The 19,364-nt window shown below is 41.5% G+C and overlaps 2 protein-coding genes across 2 annotated transcripts in view; one reads left to right on the top strand and one right to left on the bottom strand.

The window, feature by feature from the left end:
* Positions 1 to 14,464: 14,464 nt before the first annotated feature.
* Positions 14,465 to 17,398, bottom strand: crebl2 (cAMP responsive element binding protein-like 2). The gene is made up of 3 exons (XM_036517823.1): positions 17,157 to 17,398; positions 15,545 to 15,742; positions 14,465 to 14,843 (listed from the first exon to the last, which is right to left on the bottom strand). The coding sequence occupies exons 1-3, from the start codon at positions 17,169 to 17,171 to the stop codon at positions 14,685 to 14,687; spliced, it is 372 nt and encodes a 123-aa protein (XP_036373716.1). The 5' UTR covers positions 17,172 to 17,398; the 3' UTR covers positions 14,465 to 14,684.
* Positions 17,399 to 17,420: 22 nt separating this feature from the next.
* The window catches only part of dusp16 (dual specificity phosphatase 16), a 39,145-nt gene continuing 37,201 nt past the window's right edge, over positions 17,421 to 19,364 (top strand). Inside the window, exon 1 of the mRNA XM_036517820.1 lies at positions 17,421 to 17,670. The gene's annotated coding sequence lies outside the window, so the exon portion shown is untranslated. The remainder of the gene's footprint in view (positions 17,671 to 19,364) is intronic.

Genomic DNA, 19,364 nt, shown 5'->3' with positions numbered 1-19,364 from the left:
AACTATGGATTGAAACGGACTATCTGCAGATATGTTTGAAGCGTATAGTATGCGCAGGGACAGCGAACAACGAGGTCACGATGTTGTCAGGTTTCGTTTAAAGAGAGGTATGTGCGTTACCTTACCGTTCAGTGTGTGTTCTGGGTTCAGCTGCCCAGATGGTGAAGAAGCGACAGAGCGCTCAGTGTAGAAAAACAGCCCCAGAAATAAAAATGTGATCCAGAGGGAGGTCTGGAGTAAAAATATGCAAACCTCGCATAAAGGTAATAGTAATAGCAACGGTTATCAATTACATTGACTTCTGTGTAGTTTACACATTTTTTAATAGACCTAATATTTTTCATTGTTAAATCTGGCGCAGACCGTGTACGAACACGGCCCCAAAACGTGTGTGTTTGATTCAGTTTATTTGTGATATCTGCATACTTCATTAAAATATAATCTGGCACCATGTTGTTTGGATTAATTTAATGTCACCAGAACAATAATGAAGTGACTCAAACATCATCTAAATATGCTGAAGAGCATAACGTTTTTAAAATGCTACTACTACTACTTACTTGCCCTCTCACTAATAAGATATCTGTTCACATATTTCAAGAGATGGCATTGGTTATAAGATCAAATAACTGGGAATTATTGTTGCAGATTTATTTCTGTTTTTTTTATTAATTGTCCTGCAGTGTTATTGAACTCAACAAAGAGTTTTTAATTAACTTTTTCATCACAGAATACCCACTAAATCCCCTGGAGACATAGTGTATATGATCACCTACACATCAAACTGCAAATACATTTTTGGGTGAGAGTTTCACTTTGCCACCTCTTTTGATTGGTTTTATTTTCTCTGAGTTGGAAACTACTTTGAGTTCCCAAATGATCTTTTGGAGAGTAATGTGATCTTGCCAAATTTTATGCAGGGCATTCCATTCAACAAGAGTCTTTTTGCACCTGGATTGCATACTCTTCAAGTGGTGAAATAAAAAAATAATAGATGGCAGCATAACAGCATGAATAATTACCAGTGTATAAATGATATAACGCAAAATCACTCCATAAACTAAAAGACATTCACAGAACCCAGAGGGTATCTACGTAGAACACAATCACACAGAAGCACAGTGTGTCCACTTGTGGTGCGTTTCCACCAAGCAGTACAGTACAGTTCGGTTCGTTACGTAACGGTTTGGTACGGTAAACCCTTACGGCTTGCGTCTCCACTGCCAACCGTACCCTACTTAATAATCAGGGCGTATGCTGGATGGCGATTGCTGCGTCAGCTAGGTAAGTAGTGTGATATCATAAAAGTGTGCGAAGAACGCAACACAACAGAGACAGTTGAACTTTTGTTTGTATTAGGGCTGTCAACGTTAATGCGTTAACGCTCATTCGCGATTAATCTGGAAACTTTAACGCATTAATGTTTTAACGCAAATTAATCATATTATCAAGTTTGACCGCAACTTCCTTCCGTAATTCCAGCGCGGATATTTACCTGGCTGAATTACTGAAAGGCGTGGCAAACGCAGATGTGCTGAACGGCAAATTTCGTTTTAACCCTTTTGCATGTAACTTATTTGTTATGGTATGTAGCGCGCGTTACCCTATATGGTTCATTATGTTTTCTTTTGCATTATTAAGTTTCTTATAGATTTCAGTTAGCATTTGCTATATTTTTAGAGTTAAATCGCTGTTTCCTCAAAGCCAAAATTAGCTAGAATTTCTCCAATCTAGTATTCTAATCGCACCAGTTGTAGCATATGCGCTAAACAGCTAATCACACCGGTGTGACCGTATGCGCAAAAGGGTTAAAACGAAATTTGCCATTCAGCACATCTGCGTTTGCCATGCCCTTCAGTAATTCAGTTGCGGTCAAACTTGATGATATGATTAATATGCGTTAAAACATTAACGCGTTAAAGTTTCCAGATTAATCACGAACGAGCGTTAACGTTGACAGCCGTAGTTTGTATTCACGTTGTCTCACGGAAGTGACAACTCTCTGTCAACCAATCAACAGACGGCAGTGGGTGTAGCTCCATCCTTTACAAACCGTACCACCATGCTTGGTACCCCAACAGAAGGGTACTAAAAACCAGTACGGTACGGCACGCTTATTTTGGTACGGTTCGCAACTTTTGATGATGGAAACACAAACAATTGCATACCGTACTGTACCGAACTGTACTGTACTGCTTGGTGGAAACGCACCTTTGGTGAAAACAAGAAGATTAAACATGGAGAATAACAGTCTGCCAAGGCCCCAATGCCCTTCTAATCAACCAAATTAATTTTTGGCAATCCTTGAGGTGGGCCTTCACACAATGTCTTAACATTCTTCATTGAGGACAGATAGCACACAGGACTATCTGACCTAAAGTAGCCTAATGGCCTTAAGGACTAATTATGAAAAAGTCAAAGTCAAACTTTATTGTCAATTCTCCAATATGCACAGGACATACGGAGGATTGAAACTGCATTTCTCTCAGGCCCACGGTGACAATACAACAGTTCGACATAACACAATGACACTGAGAGACAAGAACAAGAATTTTCACAGAAAACAAGCTACAAATATTTACAGCAAGGGCATCCAGGCACATGGTAGGTTTATGTAGCAACCCGTAGGCCTTTAACTTGGTACTATGGGCGCTCCTGGGTTCTTTTACTAACCCAAACAACAATGTCTTAATAGTTTTGTGTCTCCCCTTCTAATGTGTGTATCCTATATGTCTTTAACCTGTGCTAAATAAACTGTTATGTTACTCTGTGTCTTTATTTCAATCTCCTTTAACCATATGAAATGCTGTACTAATACTCATAAACCTTGTAAATATCTTAATAACACTCAAAAGACCAGATCTTAAATGTTAAATAAAAATACGTTTACTTAATAATGAATTGTAAATAAAAAAAGGTTTTAAATTAACCAAAAATAGGAACATGAATTCTCAATGTTTTTAAATGCACAACACAAAAGATGTATTCCCTGAATACCTTAAATGAAATGAAATACCAAGTGACCTTGTCACTAATAAGCCAGGGGGCTACCCTTAATCTTAAATGGTTTAGTATTAACAGTTAGCACACACAACCTTAATGCACCTTTAAATGAAAACTGTGGGCCCACACACACGCACGCACTCACTCACACACACCCCAGTCCCAGCCGGCAACCTAACTCAGTGTCAGACTCTACGTAGCAGGCCTGGAGCGATGCTTGTGTTCGGTGTAGCCCAAAACCAAAATGGCTGCTTCACTCACGAATGAGCCAAATAAAATAAAACTCTGTACCTTAATCCAACAGCTCGGATGCTCAAAGTTTGAAGATTCACCGTCGTTCTCCTGCGAGTGGCAGTGGAAGTCTCTGTCCATGCGCCCAGCACGAGCAGGCAGCAACTTCAAAGGCGTTGTCGTTTCCAACGAACAAACTCTCTCGAACATAAAGTTTTCGCAGTCTCTGCGCACAGTTCAGTTCAATCCATCTGAATAAACTTAAAAGCTACTCAAAGTCTCTGTATTTAAACAAATCTTCAGTCATACAACGTTAATCACGTTATACTTTCACTTTACAGCTAATGCGAAGACGGAGGCTGCTTCCAGTCTTCAGGGCGTCTTCTTCTCTCTCGTCTCTCTTTCGCGCGGTTTGCGACCTTTCAACTCGGTACTACTTCAGTGTAAACAAACGTCTCAAATAAAATACATCTTACATTCAAACACCAAAATAATGACCTTTACATCATACATTTCACTTTTCTAATGAAATAGTTATTTTTTAAATTCAAACTTATTGCATTCTCAGTCATGCTAGGTTCTGACCTGTAAACAAACACTACATTTCCCAGAATCCTTATCTTCAACCCCAAAACAGGATCCCAAAGACATGAATTTCAAACTCAATTCCCTTATTTATTTCTTACATGAAAGTAAACTTTTTAGCTCAAACTGTGTTATTATGAACTATATGAAATGTATCTTTTTAATACTAAATTATGTATGTGTGTCTTTATCACTGTGTTACATTTATAAATATGAAAAATAAATATAAATACATATTCCACAGGAATATGATGTAGACTGTTATATAAGTAAAGTGACTGTGCAGATCTGTGTGAGTTTGCATGCGATTAATGTTGAGAGTAGGAATGGGTGGAGAATAGTCCAGGCTTCAGTATGGGGGGGTTCAAAGTTCAGTTCTGTCTCAGATGGCTGAGAGAGGGAAGAGAGTTCAACTTCCTAACAGCCTGGTGGATGAAGCTGTCCCTCAACCTTGAGGTACGGGCCTGGAGGCTTCTGAATCTCCTCCCCGATGGGAGGGGACTGAAGAGCGTGTGCGAAGGATGAGTGGGATCAGCAGCAATGCTCTGTGCTTTACGGGCTAGGCGCGTGTTGTAGATGTCCAGGAGGGAGGGGAGTGAGGCACCAGAGATCTTTTCTGCTGCATCCACTATGCACTGCAGGGTTCTCCTGTTGGCGGTGGTGCAGCTCCCAAACCACACAGTGATGCAGCTGGTAAGGATGCTCTCAATGGTGCCACAGTAGAAGGAGCACATGATGGGAACTGGGGCTCTGGCTCTCCTCAGTTTGCGGAGGAAGTAGAGGTGTTGCTGAGCTTTCTTGGCCAGTGATGTGGTGTTGTTTGACCAGGAGAGGTCTTCTGTTATGTGCACACCCAGAAACTTGGTGCTATTCACCCTCTCCACAGCTGCACCATTGATGGTCAGAGGATGATGCTGGGTGTGCCCTCTCCTGAAGTCGACGACCATCTCCTTTGTTTTCATCACATTCAGGGAGAGATTGTTGTCGCCGCACCACTTGGCAAGTTGGCTCACCTCTGTCCTGTAGTTAGCCTCATCTTTGTTGGTGATGAGACCCACCACAGTTGTGTCATCCGCAAATTTAATGAAGATGTTGGAGCTGTACTTTGGTGTGCAGTCATAGGTCAACAGCGTAAAAAGAAGGGGGCTAAGCACACATCCCTGAGGGGCTCCAGTGTTCAGTATGATGTTGCTGGATGTGTGGTTGCTGACCCGAACTGCCTGTGGTCTTCCAGTGAGGAAGTCCAGTAACCAGTTGCATAGTGAAGTGCTAAGGCCCAGGTGATCCAGTTTCTGAATTAACTGCATGGGGATGATTGTGTTGAATGCTGAGCTGATGTCTATGAACAGCATTCTCACATATGAGTCCTTCTTTTCCAGATGGGTGAGGGCTGAGTGTATAGCAGTGGAGATTGCGTCATCTGTGGACCGGTTGGCTCAATATGCAAACTGGAATGGGTCCAGGGAGGGAGGGAGGATGGATTTGATGTGTTGCATGACTAACCGTTCAAAGCACTTCATTAAGATGGGCGTCAGTGCAACAGGGCAGTAGTCATTGAAGCTGGATGGAGATGGCTTCTTTGGCACAGGTATTATTGTGGTTGCTTTGAAGCAGGTAGGGACAACTGCCTGGCTCAGGGAGGTGTTGAAGATGTCTGTAAAGACATCTTTGAGCTCCTCTGCACAGTCCTTCAGCACACGGCCAGGTATGTTGTCGGGCCCAGCAGCTTTGTGGGCATTGATTCTGGAGAGGGAGCTCTTCACGCTGGAGATAGGCACAAGACCTGGTCATCAGGAGGGGGTGGTGATTTGTGAGCAGGTGAGGAGTTGTCTGCTTCAAAGCACGCAAAGAAGTTATTGAGGTTGTTAAGCAGAGGGATGTTGCTGTCACAGGTCCATGGTGGGGGCTGGTCTGTGATGGTCTGGATCCCCTGCCACAGGTTCCTTGTGTCTCTGCTGTCACTGCAGTTCTGTGCTAACTTCTGTGTGAACTGCTTTTTAGCTTTCCTGATGCCGCGGGACAGGTTGGCTCTGGCTGTTTTCAGTGCAGCATCATCACCGGCTCTGAAGGCAGCATTTCGGGCCCTCAATAGCCCGTGGACTTCTACTGTCAGCCATCGCTTCTGGTTAGCCCGGGTGGTGATGGTTTTGGTTTCAGTGACATCATCAATGCATTTGGTGATGTAGGCTGTAACTGTCTCTGTGTACTCCTCAATGTTGATGTGTTGGTTGTAGGTGGCTGCCTGTCTGAACATGTCCCAGTCCGTGGTGGCAAAGCAGTCCTGCAGTGCTGAGGAGGCACCCTCTGGCCACACTCTGATCTGCCTCTGAACCGGTTTGGTGACTTTCACCCGTGGTCTGTATGCTGGCATTAGCATAACAGTGATGTGGTCAGAGAGGCCAAGGTGGGGGAGGGGTGAGGCTCTATATGCTCCTTTATGTGTTGTGTAGACCAGGTCCAAAGTGTTATTTCCCCGTGTTGGAAAGTTAATGTGTTGATGTATATTTGGAAACACAGTCTTAAGGTCTGCATGATTGAAATCTCCAGCTAAGATGAGAAATCCCTCTGGGTGAGCTGTCTGTTGATCGCTGATAGCCTGGTAGAGCAAACTGATTGCCCCGTTCTTGTCGCTGTTGTTAGAGCTAGGGGGAATGTAAACAGCAACTAGCAGGATGGCTGTGAATTCCCTCGGCAAGTAGAATGGATGCCACTTGATAATAATAAACTCCGCCAGGGGTGAACAATGTCTGCAGACCACTGTGGCATCACGACACCATGCATCACTGATGTAAACACGGACCCCGCCACCGTGGGTCTTACCGTTCTCAACCAGGGCTCTGTCCGCTCGATAGCATGTTAGCTGGTCAAGTTGAATGGCGGAGTCCGGTACGCTGTTGTTGAGCCACATTTCAGTGAATACAAAAACATAGCACTCTCTCATGGCTCGCTACGAAGATCTCAGAAGCCGTATCTGGTCCATTTTATTGTCTAAAGAGCGTACATTGGCGAGGAGGATGGTTGGAATAGTAGGTTTGTATGGGCTAGCTGCTAGCCTGACTCGGGTACCTCTGCGCTTGCCCCTCTTCTGCTTTCTCTCACACCGCCTACAACGCCTCCTCTCAGTGGAGTAAACCATGTCTCTTTAGTTCCTCAGAATACGTGGTGTTTAATTTCCAGATTCCAGATCTGCTGATGACTAGCAAATCCTTCCGGTTGTAAGTTCGCCTTGTGTTGAACAAACATAACGTACGCTGACAAAAACACGCCGACTTGCACGAGAAAAAACACGAAAACGCCATTCTATCGGGACAGAGAGGAGCCGCTGCGTCTGCACACGCCGCCATCCAAAAAAGGAACAGGAACCCCTCAAGTAATCACAATCCCCAAATTATGACCCCTAACTCTTTCAAGCTTTCAAACAGGTGGGATCAGAGTCATGCTAGAATCAGTCTGGTCAGAGAATATGCCCTCTAAAAAAGAAAGGATGGATACCCTCTGTTTAATGTTTAAGACAGTAGTATGTTTAAGACTAGTAATTGGAGTGATATATCTCGTTAGCTAGGTTGCTAATTACAGCAGTACACTTTCAGAGCAGAAGTGCTAGCTGGATAATGAATCATTAACATAGTTTATCTTCTTGCGACTGAGATCAGTCAACAAGATGGCAGTCGTCCATGCTTGTGTTTTTCAGGGTGTGAAGGTATACGTTACCAACACAAATAGTGACAATGAAATCCTCCATTTCTGAAATTGACAAACCTCAACTCGTTTTCATTTGTGAGCTGCTTTCTTGATTTGAAACCATACTCATGTTTGGCAGTGGACTATAGATTTCAGTTTGTTTAGGAGACCTCAAACTGTTAGGGTTGTGTCCTGAACAACCTGTATTGAGAGCCCATCATGGCATGATACACTTGCATCCTCTTCCTGGTAGAGGTGTCAGTTTACCAGCATTAAATTTCTTAGTGATGGACACTACAATGGAGAGTGGTAGATTTGGCTTTTTTTCTTGTACCCTCATCTCTGTGTTCCCTTTTCATGCATTTCAGGAGCTACGGTTCAAATCCAAAAAGCACAATGCTGGTATAGATTTGGTTTTGTTGGATCTCAATTATAAAAGGTTACAAACAGTAAAATATATTATTTGTGAACAATATGAATTTACTGTTCAAACTATTAAACTGTTATTAACCATCAAACTATTATTCAAACTATTAAAATGAAAGCATATCATTTAAAAGATTAAGCAACAAAAAATTCTCCGATATCTGCTTGTTTGTTTTATATTGTATTTTTGTTCCTATTAAATCAGGGTTATGAATAAATATGAAGGGCCCTGTATGTCTACCTGGAGCTTGAAATAAGAAAAGATTGATTGGATAAAGCATGGGGTGTCCAAGCAAACCCTTTCCCTGAGCTTTGCACTTTCACAGATCTAGCCTGAGTACCCGTGGAGCGCACAGAAGCTGCTCCTGGTGTGGTCATTGTTATATTGTGGGTTATCTTTAGATAACCATATGAAGGATAAAGCGGGCACACGTCTTAACGGAATGGGGTACTCTCCTTTTTCTCTTTTATTTACTGAAGGATAGCAAAGAAGGTCCATACAGACAATCACGGTAACAGCGGTGGCACAGCGCCGAATAGTCGTGTGTATATCCAATGACACATACATCACATCTCCTCCCCACTTAATGTTGTTCTCACTCAGAACATGAACATTACAATTCAACATAACAACTTTCTTTTTTATGTATTGACCTTCAAAACAATACAAACTAATCTTGAGGTAGGGAGTAGACTGTCCCAAACTCCAAGTCAGTCAGGGGATTATTCTGCCCTTGTTCTTGAGGGGTCTCCAGCACGTCGCTCGCGAGCTACCGGTAGCTTGCTGCCTGTTTTTGAGTAGCTCGCCAAAAGGTTCAAAGATTATGTACAAAAAAATCCGACAACAAATAAATGCACCCTGGAACCCTATTCCCATTTCAATCCAATCAAATACACAGATGTCCCACCCCCCTCCAACACAAAATGATATCAGCTGTCAATCAAATAAGTTAGGCTACTGTCAAGTTTGCCAGCATGTCCTCACGTCAGTTACCCTGTAGGCTAGCTACTGAGGTAGCTACTGAGCTAAAGCAAGGAGTTTGGTGGTGTTAGCAAGCCAGTTTATCTTGTAAAATAGCCAGATTTATGATGAACAAAATGTAGGGCAAATTACAGGACCATATCTCCTGCAAAATCCCCCAAAGGAATGCGAGTGTTTACCTCTGGGCTTATAGGAGGTCAGGAGGGTGCAATAAACATCTGGATACCTCAGTTACCATGCAACACCCACCAAACGTGACCATTAAGCAACTCAACTATGGGGTAGTGGCAATCCAACCCTTGTGGCTAGTCTGCTCAGCAGGTCACGCTAAGGGCAGCTGCATCCTGGACTCTGGACTCTGTCTGCTTCCAGGCAACCTACAGCACAGCCATACTCAGGACCTTGTTCATCTCTTGTCAAAAGTATGGAATATGGTCATCCTCAGGTGCAACATAATCATGTTTGGTGTCATTTGAAAGCTAATTTCACATGCATGTCAATGATGTATATAACAGGGAGGTACGAGGGGTCCATAATAAAGATTACAACATGTGGCACAAAAGTGGACAGTGAGGAATGCACTCACCTTCGCATTCCTCACTCGCTAACACCCCTCGTACCCCCCTGGTTACGACAGTATTTGTAATTGCTGAATCGTGACAACAATGTTGTTTTCAGAGTTTACCATATTTGTTCATGGTGCCAAAGTCCAGGTACCACATTTGATGTTCGGGTATAAAGGGGGGAAACCGGCATACTGTAGTTCGGGGAGACTCGTTAGCACGACCTCCTGTGCACTTTTGCGTATAGCCCATTCATTATTCTTTGCCTCTCCATTGTACCCTGTCTTTTCCATCGCATCATCTACTGTTATTTTGGATAACCATACATTGTAACAATAAATTCATTTATCGTAACTCGATGCTCATCGTCTGTCTTACTTGCTGCAGCTGATCACTGTACGAAGAGAACTGCTATTTACGCGCTTATAGAATCATTATGCTATTGGTATACTCTGTAGTCCCTCGTCTATACAGCTAGTGTCATTTTAGGTTGAGCTCAGGTCACAGGCATGCATGCATCTCCATGAGAGACTGCAACCCGTATAGAGCAACACTACGCAAGACCAGAGGCTACAGTCTCTCAGTTGCATACATAAGCATTCTATGTTTGTGATTAGCAGAGAGGCATCTGAGCAATCCGGTTACTAAATTGGAATACGTTAACAATAACAAAATTGGAGTCAGATGTACTAAAACAGTTATATTTAATGAATTCTGTTCCCGAACTGCCAAAGGTAAGACGGCACGCCATCCTTCGCCACTCGGGCACTTCCATCGTTGGTGTGTTCGAGTGAGAGCTCTATAGGCAGCTCTACAAAAGAAAGTGGCCAGGGACAAAAAAAACATGCTATTTCCATGAGGAATGGGAACGCAAGTTTTTTTTTTCCATGAATGTTAAGGATAAGTGCGTGTGCCTCATCTGCGGTACCAGCGTTAGTCAGTAAAAGATGCAACTCAGCACCACTTCAGGGATATTTTAAAGCTCTTAACGTTGTAAGGATTTCGTATGGCTGTTAGCTTACTGCCAATATACCCTTATATAAATAAAGGAGACTCAAAAGTTATGCGGGCGGGTCATTCTTTTACTGACATACGCAAAATACACTTTTAACAGTACCAGTTAGCAAGCAGTGTATATAATAGTCACCAGTTCGTTGGCTCAATTGTCTGCTGTGTTGAAGCTCCAGCATCGTCCTCAAAAAAAAAAAAACAAAAGCAGCGAAGGGGAAAACGGCTCGTACTCGATGACACGAAAGGTCCACTCCTTGCAAGCCAGCAGCAGCACGTTAGTCATCCAGGGAATCCGCAGCCAGATGCGATGTGAGCTGCTGGTTGCCCTCCACTATCACGAGCAGACCAGCTCCATATAGCCACTTAGCAAGCTAATGATCGATGATGCTACACTGTCGTTTACAGTACACTTCGTCTCCACATAAAAAGCTTTATGCCTCTTTCCCATTTTTTTTACATTTCACGGTCACTTAGGAGAAAAATAATAAAACACATAAATGCAACTTAATAGTTTACTGACTCGTTTTGTTGCTGCTATCCACTTTCCACCAGACTGCCGCCTTTTTTTCTTTCGCTGAGCATTCCCCCCATCCCATAATACTCGTCTTCACTCTTATTGGTTCATCACACTTGCCCTTGGTTTAATGCTTCCAAAATAAAAGTCCAACATAAACGACCCAGTGCCCATTAACGTTAACCGTATATAATGCATATTATCATACAAAAGTATGAACCGTTACAACGTGAAAGGGCTTAACGTGGCTTAATGTTCCAAAATAGCGATCAATGATCACCAAATTTCTCTCGGACATGTCTTGTCATAAACACTTTCACCTGTCCAAAAATCAAAACCGAAATCCTATGAGTATGGACGTTATCTTACATTAACCCTACGTTCACACCGGCAGCGGCGAGAGCGTCAAAGCGACCGGAAGTCATTAATTTTCTATGTGAGCCAGCGTCTCTCGGCGGCAAGCAGCGGCATGACCGTTGGCTACGTGTCTTGGGCGTTGTGGGCGTCAGAATAAAGTTGAAGTCTGGGCAACTTTATGGTAATGAGCTATGATGCGGTTCGGCGGCAACCAATCGGAATAGAAGTACTGCGCTCTAGAGAGTTCTAGAGAACACAACGGTGTAAACTTTTGTTCCCGCCAAACATTAGTTCCCAAGCACTAGGAGGGTTGATAATTAATGTAGACTACACACAAATTAACGTTAATTTTAACTAAAGACTAAGGCTAGTAAACGTATCCTATAAACTGCATGTTGAAATTTGACTTAGCATTTAGCATCAATACAAAAGTCACACCACACAAATGGCTTTTAACTAGTTTATTTCGTTAGTTTATTTTGTTACCAAACATGTAATTATAATTGTTAATTTCTTTCCTTCATCGATCGATTTCGTACCTTCACATTTAAAGATTTCATGAGGTTAACTACTTGTGGTCAGTCGGCACAAAGACACCGGTCGACACGTTTGTTTGCTTTACGGCCCCTTTAAATAACGTTTGCAAGCCCAAACATTCCAAACGAACTTGTAGCCGCCTATTTCATCTACGTCAGAGCGTCCACTTCGTCGACAGCGTTGTCGGCAGGGCGGCCAGAGCGAATTTTGACGCTCTCGCCGCTCATGGTGTGAACGTACGGTAAGCGTTTTCCTCTCTATTTACGCCCATTATAAGGAAAATGTTCCAAAATAGCGGCCAATGATCACCAGATTTGTCTGACATCTCATGTCATAAACACGTAGTAATGTTTTCTATGACTTTGATGTGAATTTAAGATGTTTTGATATAGTATGTGCGACAGAGCTGTCACTGCGGTTGAGTATGCACTCTGAGTGCAATACCAACTAGCCTGGCTCTTTGGTGTCCCTTAGACCTTAGACCCGCCAGGTGGGGTGACTGCTCTCGCCCTTTGCTAGGCTTGAGTGAATTTGATACATTGAAATTTGGAACATATGGATATAGAATGTACATTTTACATGCTATTGGTGTGAATTTAAGATACTTTCGATCCAAAATGTGAGCTTTGGATATTGACATTTGATACATGTATATACAAAAAGTAGCTTAATTCAGCTGGTTAATGTGAGTGTTTTAATACGTTCTGTGAATAAATGTGAGTAATATAAGACATGAGTAGCTCTCTGCCACTTTCATTTTTTCAAAGTAGCTCTCAGATGAAAAAAGGTTGGAGACCCCTGTTTTAAATGCTTTCAACCACCCTAAGTGTATACACAAGAAAAACCCTTTCAATGTAACATTACTTTTGAGCATTTTTCAATACAGAACCCAACAAATCCCAACGCTTTTTTGTTGTAAATGTTAAACCCACAATAACAGCTTAAATCTACAGGCTCACTACAAAATTAAGTGGAGCTTTTTCAGCTATTTTGTTTTCATTGCTCTAAATAACATTTTTGTTGATGATATAAAGCTTTTGGCAATCACTCAGAAAAGTAACTAGAAATCTACAATCAAATCCTGATTTGCCTGCACAATTTAAACGTTGGTGTTTATGCAAACACTAATGGCACTTCAGTGTAAAATTGCTTTGATGAATACAGTATCTAATTGTTTTTTTATTGTTAAAAAAAAAAAAAAACATGGTTACTAAATTCACCTGGAGCGAATCTCACCCAAATCAAAGCTGTTTTAACTAAACACACTCCAAACAACTTTCTGCTATTCATTTTAAAACAGCCCTAAAAACAGAACTTCACAATTTACAACAGAAGACAATCCAGTACATCTAGTATATTGTTTTCCTTTTCTTAATTTTCTGAGTTTTTATCTTGAAAGAATTTGCTTGTGAATGTATCTCTTCATTTTAAGAATATTAGTGAGTGGCTCCCCTTTTTTTCCTAAAAATAACTTTTTCTGCTCTTAAACAAGTTATATGTTCTGGGAAAATGGGAGGGACATTCAGAGTTTGATTATAAAAATAGTATAGTGGCCTCAAAGATTCAAAACCAAAAGGTGTAAGAAAAACTGTCACTGCAGACAGCATAAAAAAGCAACCCAATGGTCTCCTCTTCTCCATTTCATTAACTCAACTTCATTTTACTTTTGGGAGAATTAGATTTAATGGTACTATAATAACACATTGTATTTACCATTATCATTACTAGAACATAAAGGTCATGGTAGTTTTTACCAAACCCTGTACTGATGAAAAGGCAAGAATCAAATCAAGGAGGGTGTGGAAGCTTCTCCTGCCACTGAGATTTAACATGTAATCATGAAAAATATAACCCACACTCTTACTTCATTTAGTGACTTGCCACGAGAATATATGCTTTTATTTTACTTGCTAGCATAATAGACATGACTTTCTGTAGCCAGATATCAAACTAATATGCCAAGTATGCTTTGTTGATCTAACAATAGTTACATTTCTCTTGTGTAATCCATAAGTGTCAGTTGCTTGCTCAGTTGTTTTGTACTTCTGTGTAGGATTTGTATGAATGTCTATCGATGGTATCCATCTACCTATCCACCTATCCTTTAATGGACAGAACAATAGATGGAGAGACTGCTAAACTGATGTAATTTCCCACAATTTATCCTTGAACATGAGTTCCAACAGTTGGATCTCTTCCACAATTCTGTGCGCCCTGGGTTTCTATTCCATCACAGATTAAGCAGTGGGTGAACACCTACATCTGTTCATAAATGCTAACACATTCCATGAAATACATGACATGAAATTTGAATACATGAAATACCTTTTATGTAGTATGTCAGATAACATCAAAATGGCAACACTAAAATAAACATTCAAGTTATGTACTTGTACTACTAGTGAACAACATAGAGAACAATCCCTACCAAGAAACACAAACCCATTTCCCCCACTGAGGAATGGTCTGCTGGATGGACGTGTATTAATATGCAACTATACAACAGTGATGGACAACAATTAAGCTCCAACTGAGCTAGCAAAATCACCACAGAAGAAAGCAATACAGTCTGGTTTCAACAAATACCCTTTTTTAATGTGTCTGTGACACTGTCTGACCCTTGGGTACAATCTTGCCGACCGGTGCATTAGCGGATTGAACGGCACCTTCATGACATCACTGGTCCAGAGCCACGGCAGACAACATTATGGCTAGAGGTCCATGTGAATGCAGGTGGTGGGAGGGTCCTAGCCGAGCTCCTCCCCTCCAGCCACTGCCCCCACTGGTCCCCCTTTTATATGGACTTGTTTGGCCCATTGCTGCTCGCCTGGCTCTTTCCATTCTTGGGGGTCTTGCTGGAGCTTTGGGTGTTCTTGTGATCATCACCTGTTAAGAGGGCCTTAATTTCAGAAGGGATCTTCCCCTGGTCCATCGCTGAGCACCACTGCTTGTACTGACAAATAATGGGAGAAACAGCATGGATGTCAACGCCCAGCAGAATGCTCCTGTGACACTACAGCAGTGCCCTGAAGCCACACTGGCAGTGTGAGAGTGAGTCACCCAAGAGGGAGGGGAAGCAGTGTCACTGCGATAATTCCACTGCAGGTTCATGTCAATCCATCTCTAAAAGGACGATTGCCAAACAATGGCCTCCAAGATCCAGTAGACCTAAAATGCTTGAGACCACTTACTTTACAATGTTGTGATGCAAAATTGTTGGCAAAATGAATACTTTATTAACACAATAAGCAATTATCAAGCATCATTCATCGTAACTGGATGTTATTTTCACAAGGAACATATATTGGAGATAACACAAAACAGCTACTAGAAATGACTTCATATTATGACCATATGATCAAAAAAAAAACAGAATTGTTATTGCAGATCTTGGAAAACCATTTGATAAAGCCCAGCTCAAATACTTAGATGTCTGTATTAGTTTAACTTTGGAGTATCAAGTATCAGAATGTGATGAACAGTATTGACCCACTTGAGAATAGAATAACGAGCGTCTGGTGTAACTAGTACTGCTCCTTTACCACTATCCCACACCACTAATACGATATTAAGGATGACTTCATCTCTGTATTACTGAGATTCCAATTATTTTGTTGCCTTGACTGATGGTTTGAGGACGATGCGGCAGCCTACCATCTCCAGCTCCTCGCGTAGGGCACAGATAGCCCTTTCTTTGCTGGACACCAGCTCCTCCAGGTACTGGTAGCGCAGCTTCTTGCGGGCACGGCACTCCCGTGCGCTCTGGCGGCTGCGTTCCAGCTTGGCCTTCAGGTCAATCTTAGCCGGCTTGCGGCCACGCTTACCAGGCTTCTTAACTTTTCCGCCCACCATCTGAAAGAGGCGACCTTTTAACGTGTGCATGCGGTTCCCAGAAGCGAGGCATAGTTTATCTTTAGCTATGAAATACCGACATTTGCGGTCTTTTGAAAACAATTCATTTGAAAGAGCTCTTCTATAGCGTGGGGAAATGTGCCCTAAATTATACCGATATCAATGCTGTTGAGTGTCAGACCTGTTTTTACAAATATCTTTGTAATTAATTAGATAAAATACATGGTTTGTACATGTGTGTTACCCCAATTAAAGGTAATTTGGAAAAGACTTAAAATGTACATATATTCCTTACCTAGATACGCAAGCTAGCTCACAAGCTTAAATACTTTTTCTTTTAGTCTTTTAGCACTGTTACTTCGCAGGGTACGTCCATTGAAAAGGTGCCAGTTTATAAATAAATGGGTATATGTTTAGATGAGAAACTGTCCTGCAAAACCCGTATTGACAATTTCGTGAGGAAACAAACTTCAACTTGGTTTTATTATCGTAATAAGGCTTGTTTTACATTTGAGGCTCGGAAGAAGCTTGTTCAATCCACATTTCTTCCTATAATTGATTATGGAGACATGATATATACCATGCATCCCTGCGCTTTATTACAAATGCAAAGTCGCTCACCCATCATTGCACCTTATAAGAATTAGTGGGCTGGACATTGCTGTCCCTACGCAGACAGCTACATTGGTATGTTTTCATATATAAAGGCCTGTTGGGTAAACTACCCCTTTACCTCTGTAGTCTTCTCGCTTTCACCACTAACAGTTATTTGACGAGGTCTGCTAGGTGGTTACTACTTCGAGTCCCCAGGGCTGTTACAGAATTAGGCAAGACTGCTTTTTCTTATTGTGCACCAGAGGCATGGAATAATCTACAAAGTATGCAACATTTAGACGTATTAGTGCCCCTCGGTGAGTTTAAGTATTTGCTTCACAATACTGTGCAGGAGGAGTGTAAATGTTTCCTATAGTCTGGATCCTTAAATTGATGTTATGTCGCTGTATATTTTAATGCTGTCATGTCTTACTTGTAATGTAATGTCATGTAACTGTTTTAATGTTCCCTGCTGTCCTCTTGGCCAGGTCACCCTTGCTAAATAGACCTTATATCTCAACGGTTTTTTTCCTGGTTAAATAAAGGTTAAATGAAAATAAATAAAATACAAAAAAAAAATTGATGTGCAATTCCACCCAATTATTTCACGCTTGATAACTTCCTACCTGACACAACCAGCTAACTTGAAAGCTAACCATCTATAATCCGTCCGTATTAACGTTAAGGAACTGAAAATGTCAGTAGAACGCTGAACGTTAGCAGAACCTGGCTAGCTGCAAAATGAAAAAGATGGCTTGCATAACTAACTAGCTAGTTAGACGAGTGCGCTAATTAGCGATCTAGTTCGCAGGCATCTTACCTTGCTGTCATCCATTTTGGACAGGCCAGGCTTACGATAACCGCTGGCTTGCTACCTATTTTTCTAGCTCTAAACAACCAATAACACCAACTGAACACAGCGAATTAACTAAGGTAAGACGAGTCTACTCACAGAAGAACCCCCAAAACTAGCCATTAAGTCTACTTATAAAAATCACTCATACTTTATACATATTAACAAGAAGGCTTCGACTTCAGATTGTTATCATTACCTCTACTCGTCGCTTCCTGTTATGCTTACGTCAGAGGGCGATGGTTGCCTTTGGAATGCAGGGAAATGGCGTTTTTCATATCCGTCTTCCACGCAGTTTCACTTTTAAAGTTATGAATCTGTCATTGCCGAAGGTGTAGGTATTCTGATTCGCAGCCTCATAATATACATTGTTGAAAGGGCATGCTGTGAAAAAGGACACGAGCAGACGGCACTGGAAAGTCGTTCAATTTCCATCCGAAATCTTCTGGACGAGGACGGGATTAGCGCAGGAGGTGCCATGGTGAGTTCAATTTGGGTTAGCTAAGCGATTACGAGAAACTGCTGAAACGGCTAACAGCCGCACCATTGCAGTAATAGTTAACTGCTGTACCCTAATGTCAGTTGAATAACTGAACGCAGGTACTTAATGGAGCGGTGGTATGTAGTATTAAGGAGCAGGGGACATACCCCAAAGGCTGCGGGTTCAGTTCCCATATGGGGAACTTCTGTTGTACTGTTGGACAAAGAACTTAACTGAAAATTGCCTCCGTAAATGTCCAGCTGCATAAACAGATGACGTAAAAATGGTAAGATATGCAAGTTGCTCTTGAATGTCTGCTAACTAAATGTAAGGTAATTCCTATTTCTCTGTTTTGTGGCTATTCATCATTGACTTGTCACATTTAAAGATCTCGACTATTCTGAGTCTTTGGCTGCAGGTGAAGAAGGGGAAAGAAACACCTAGGCTTCTTTAAACAGTTGTGCCAAAACAAAACACACTCTTTCATGTTCCTTTATGTATTACAAATAAAACTGATGTAAATACCAATGTAAACCTAGGCTCTCCCAATCAAAGCAGTGATAAATTGTGACCATGAGTCATCCAACATATCCAGTCAGAAAACTTTATAGAATACAAATGTAATTTTATATCTGTTTAAATAAGCCAATGTCATCCAGCTCCTGAAAATGCCACCAATGATATCATACCATTGATTCTGGAATATTATACCATCTCAATTCTGAATTATCCATTTCACCTTCTCCTTTCTTGAATATCATATTTTACAGTTTCTACTGAGGAATATGTGGCTATCTTGATTCTGAAATGTCCTACCATACCAGTTGGATTCTGGGTGTTTATTTAGTACCAATGAAAACAGCCCTCCAGTGTCTGATTACTTAGCATTAGCCTATAAAAAATCACCAGGATGAATTGTGTGTAAATTGTAAGCTATTCATTCATTCTTCCATTTGGCAGACACTCTTATCCAGAGTGACTTACAAGACTAATATTTCATAATGCATCGAGTAATCAGGAGAACCAACAGCAACAGTGATTTGTAAGAGCAGCATTACACTGTATCAGGAAGTAATGACAGTTGAGGTGATAAGATTATGGGTGCTAGAAGGTCCAAAGTGCGGGCTGAGCAGGAGTATTTTTAGTCAGTTTTGGAAGATGAGTGACTCTGCACTTCTTATAAGCAGTTCATGCAATCACTAGGGCCAACAGGAGAAAAAAGGGTATATGCTAGTTTAGCTGAATCCAGGTGAGTACAGACACACTGTTAATATCTGTGTGTAGCTGAATACAGGCTAGTTGTAAACACATTGTTAGTACAGTCTGTGTTTAGCTGAAGATAGGTACGTGTAAACACACTGTTAGTACACCCTGTGTATAGCTGAATACATGGTAACACCCCAGTTCCACACAGCCAACACATTTGTCTTTTTCTGTGATAAGAGCATATAACTTTAACCTATTTTCTGATGTCATTGACCGGCAACTAATTGTCAACTCACTGCCTATTCTGTAAAGTAAACTGTTCAAAGATGTGTTATCTTTACAAGTGTATGTTCTATGCATGCATATGAAACTGTGAATAGAATACTGTGTTTGTTGAAATTTCAGACAGAAAGAATGCTATTTTTCTGATGAAAATGAAGGAATATTATAAATGGAACCAATGAGCAGTGGGACGAGTGGATGATTAC

The sequence above is a fragment of the Megalops cyprinoides genome, chromosome 23 (assembly GCF_013368585.1).
Source record: "Megalops cyprinoides isolate fMegCyp1 chromosome 23, fMegCyp1.pri, whole genome shotgun sequence".
NCBI lineage: Eukaryota > Metazoa > Chordata > Actinopteri > Elopiformes > Megalopidae > Megalops > Megalops cyprinoides.
This window is presented reverse-complemented; position numbering and strand designations above follow the sequence as displayed.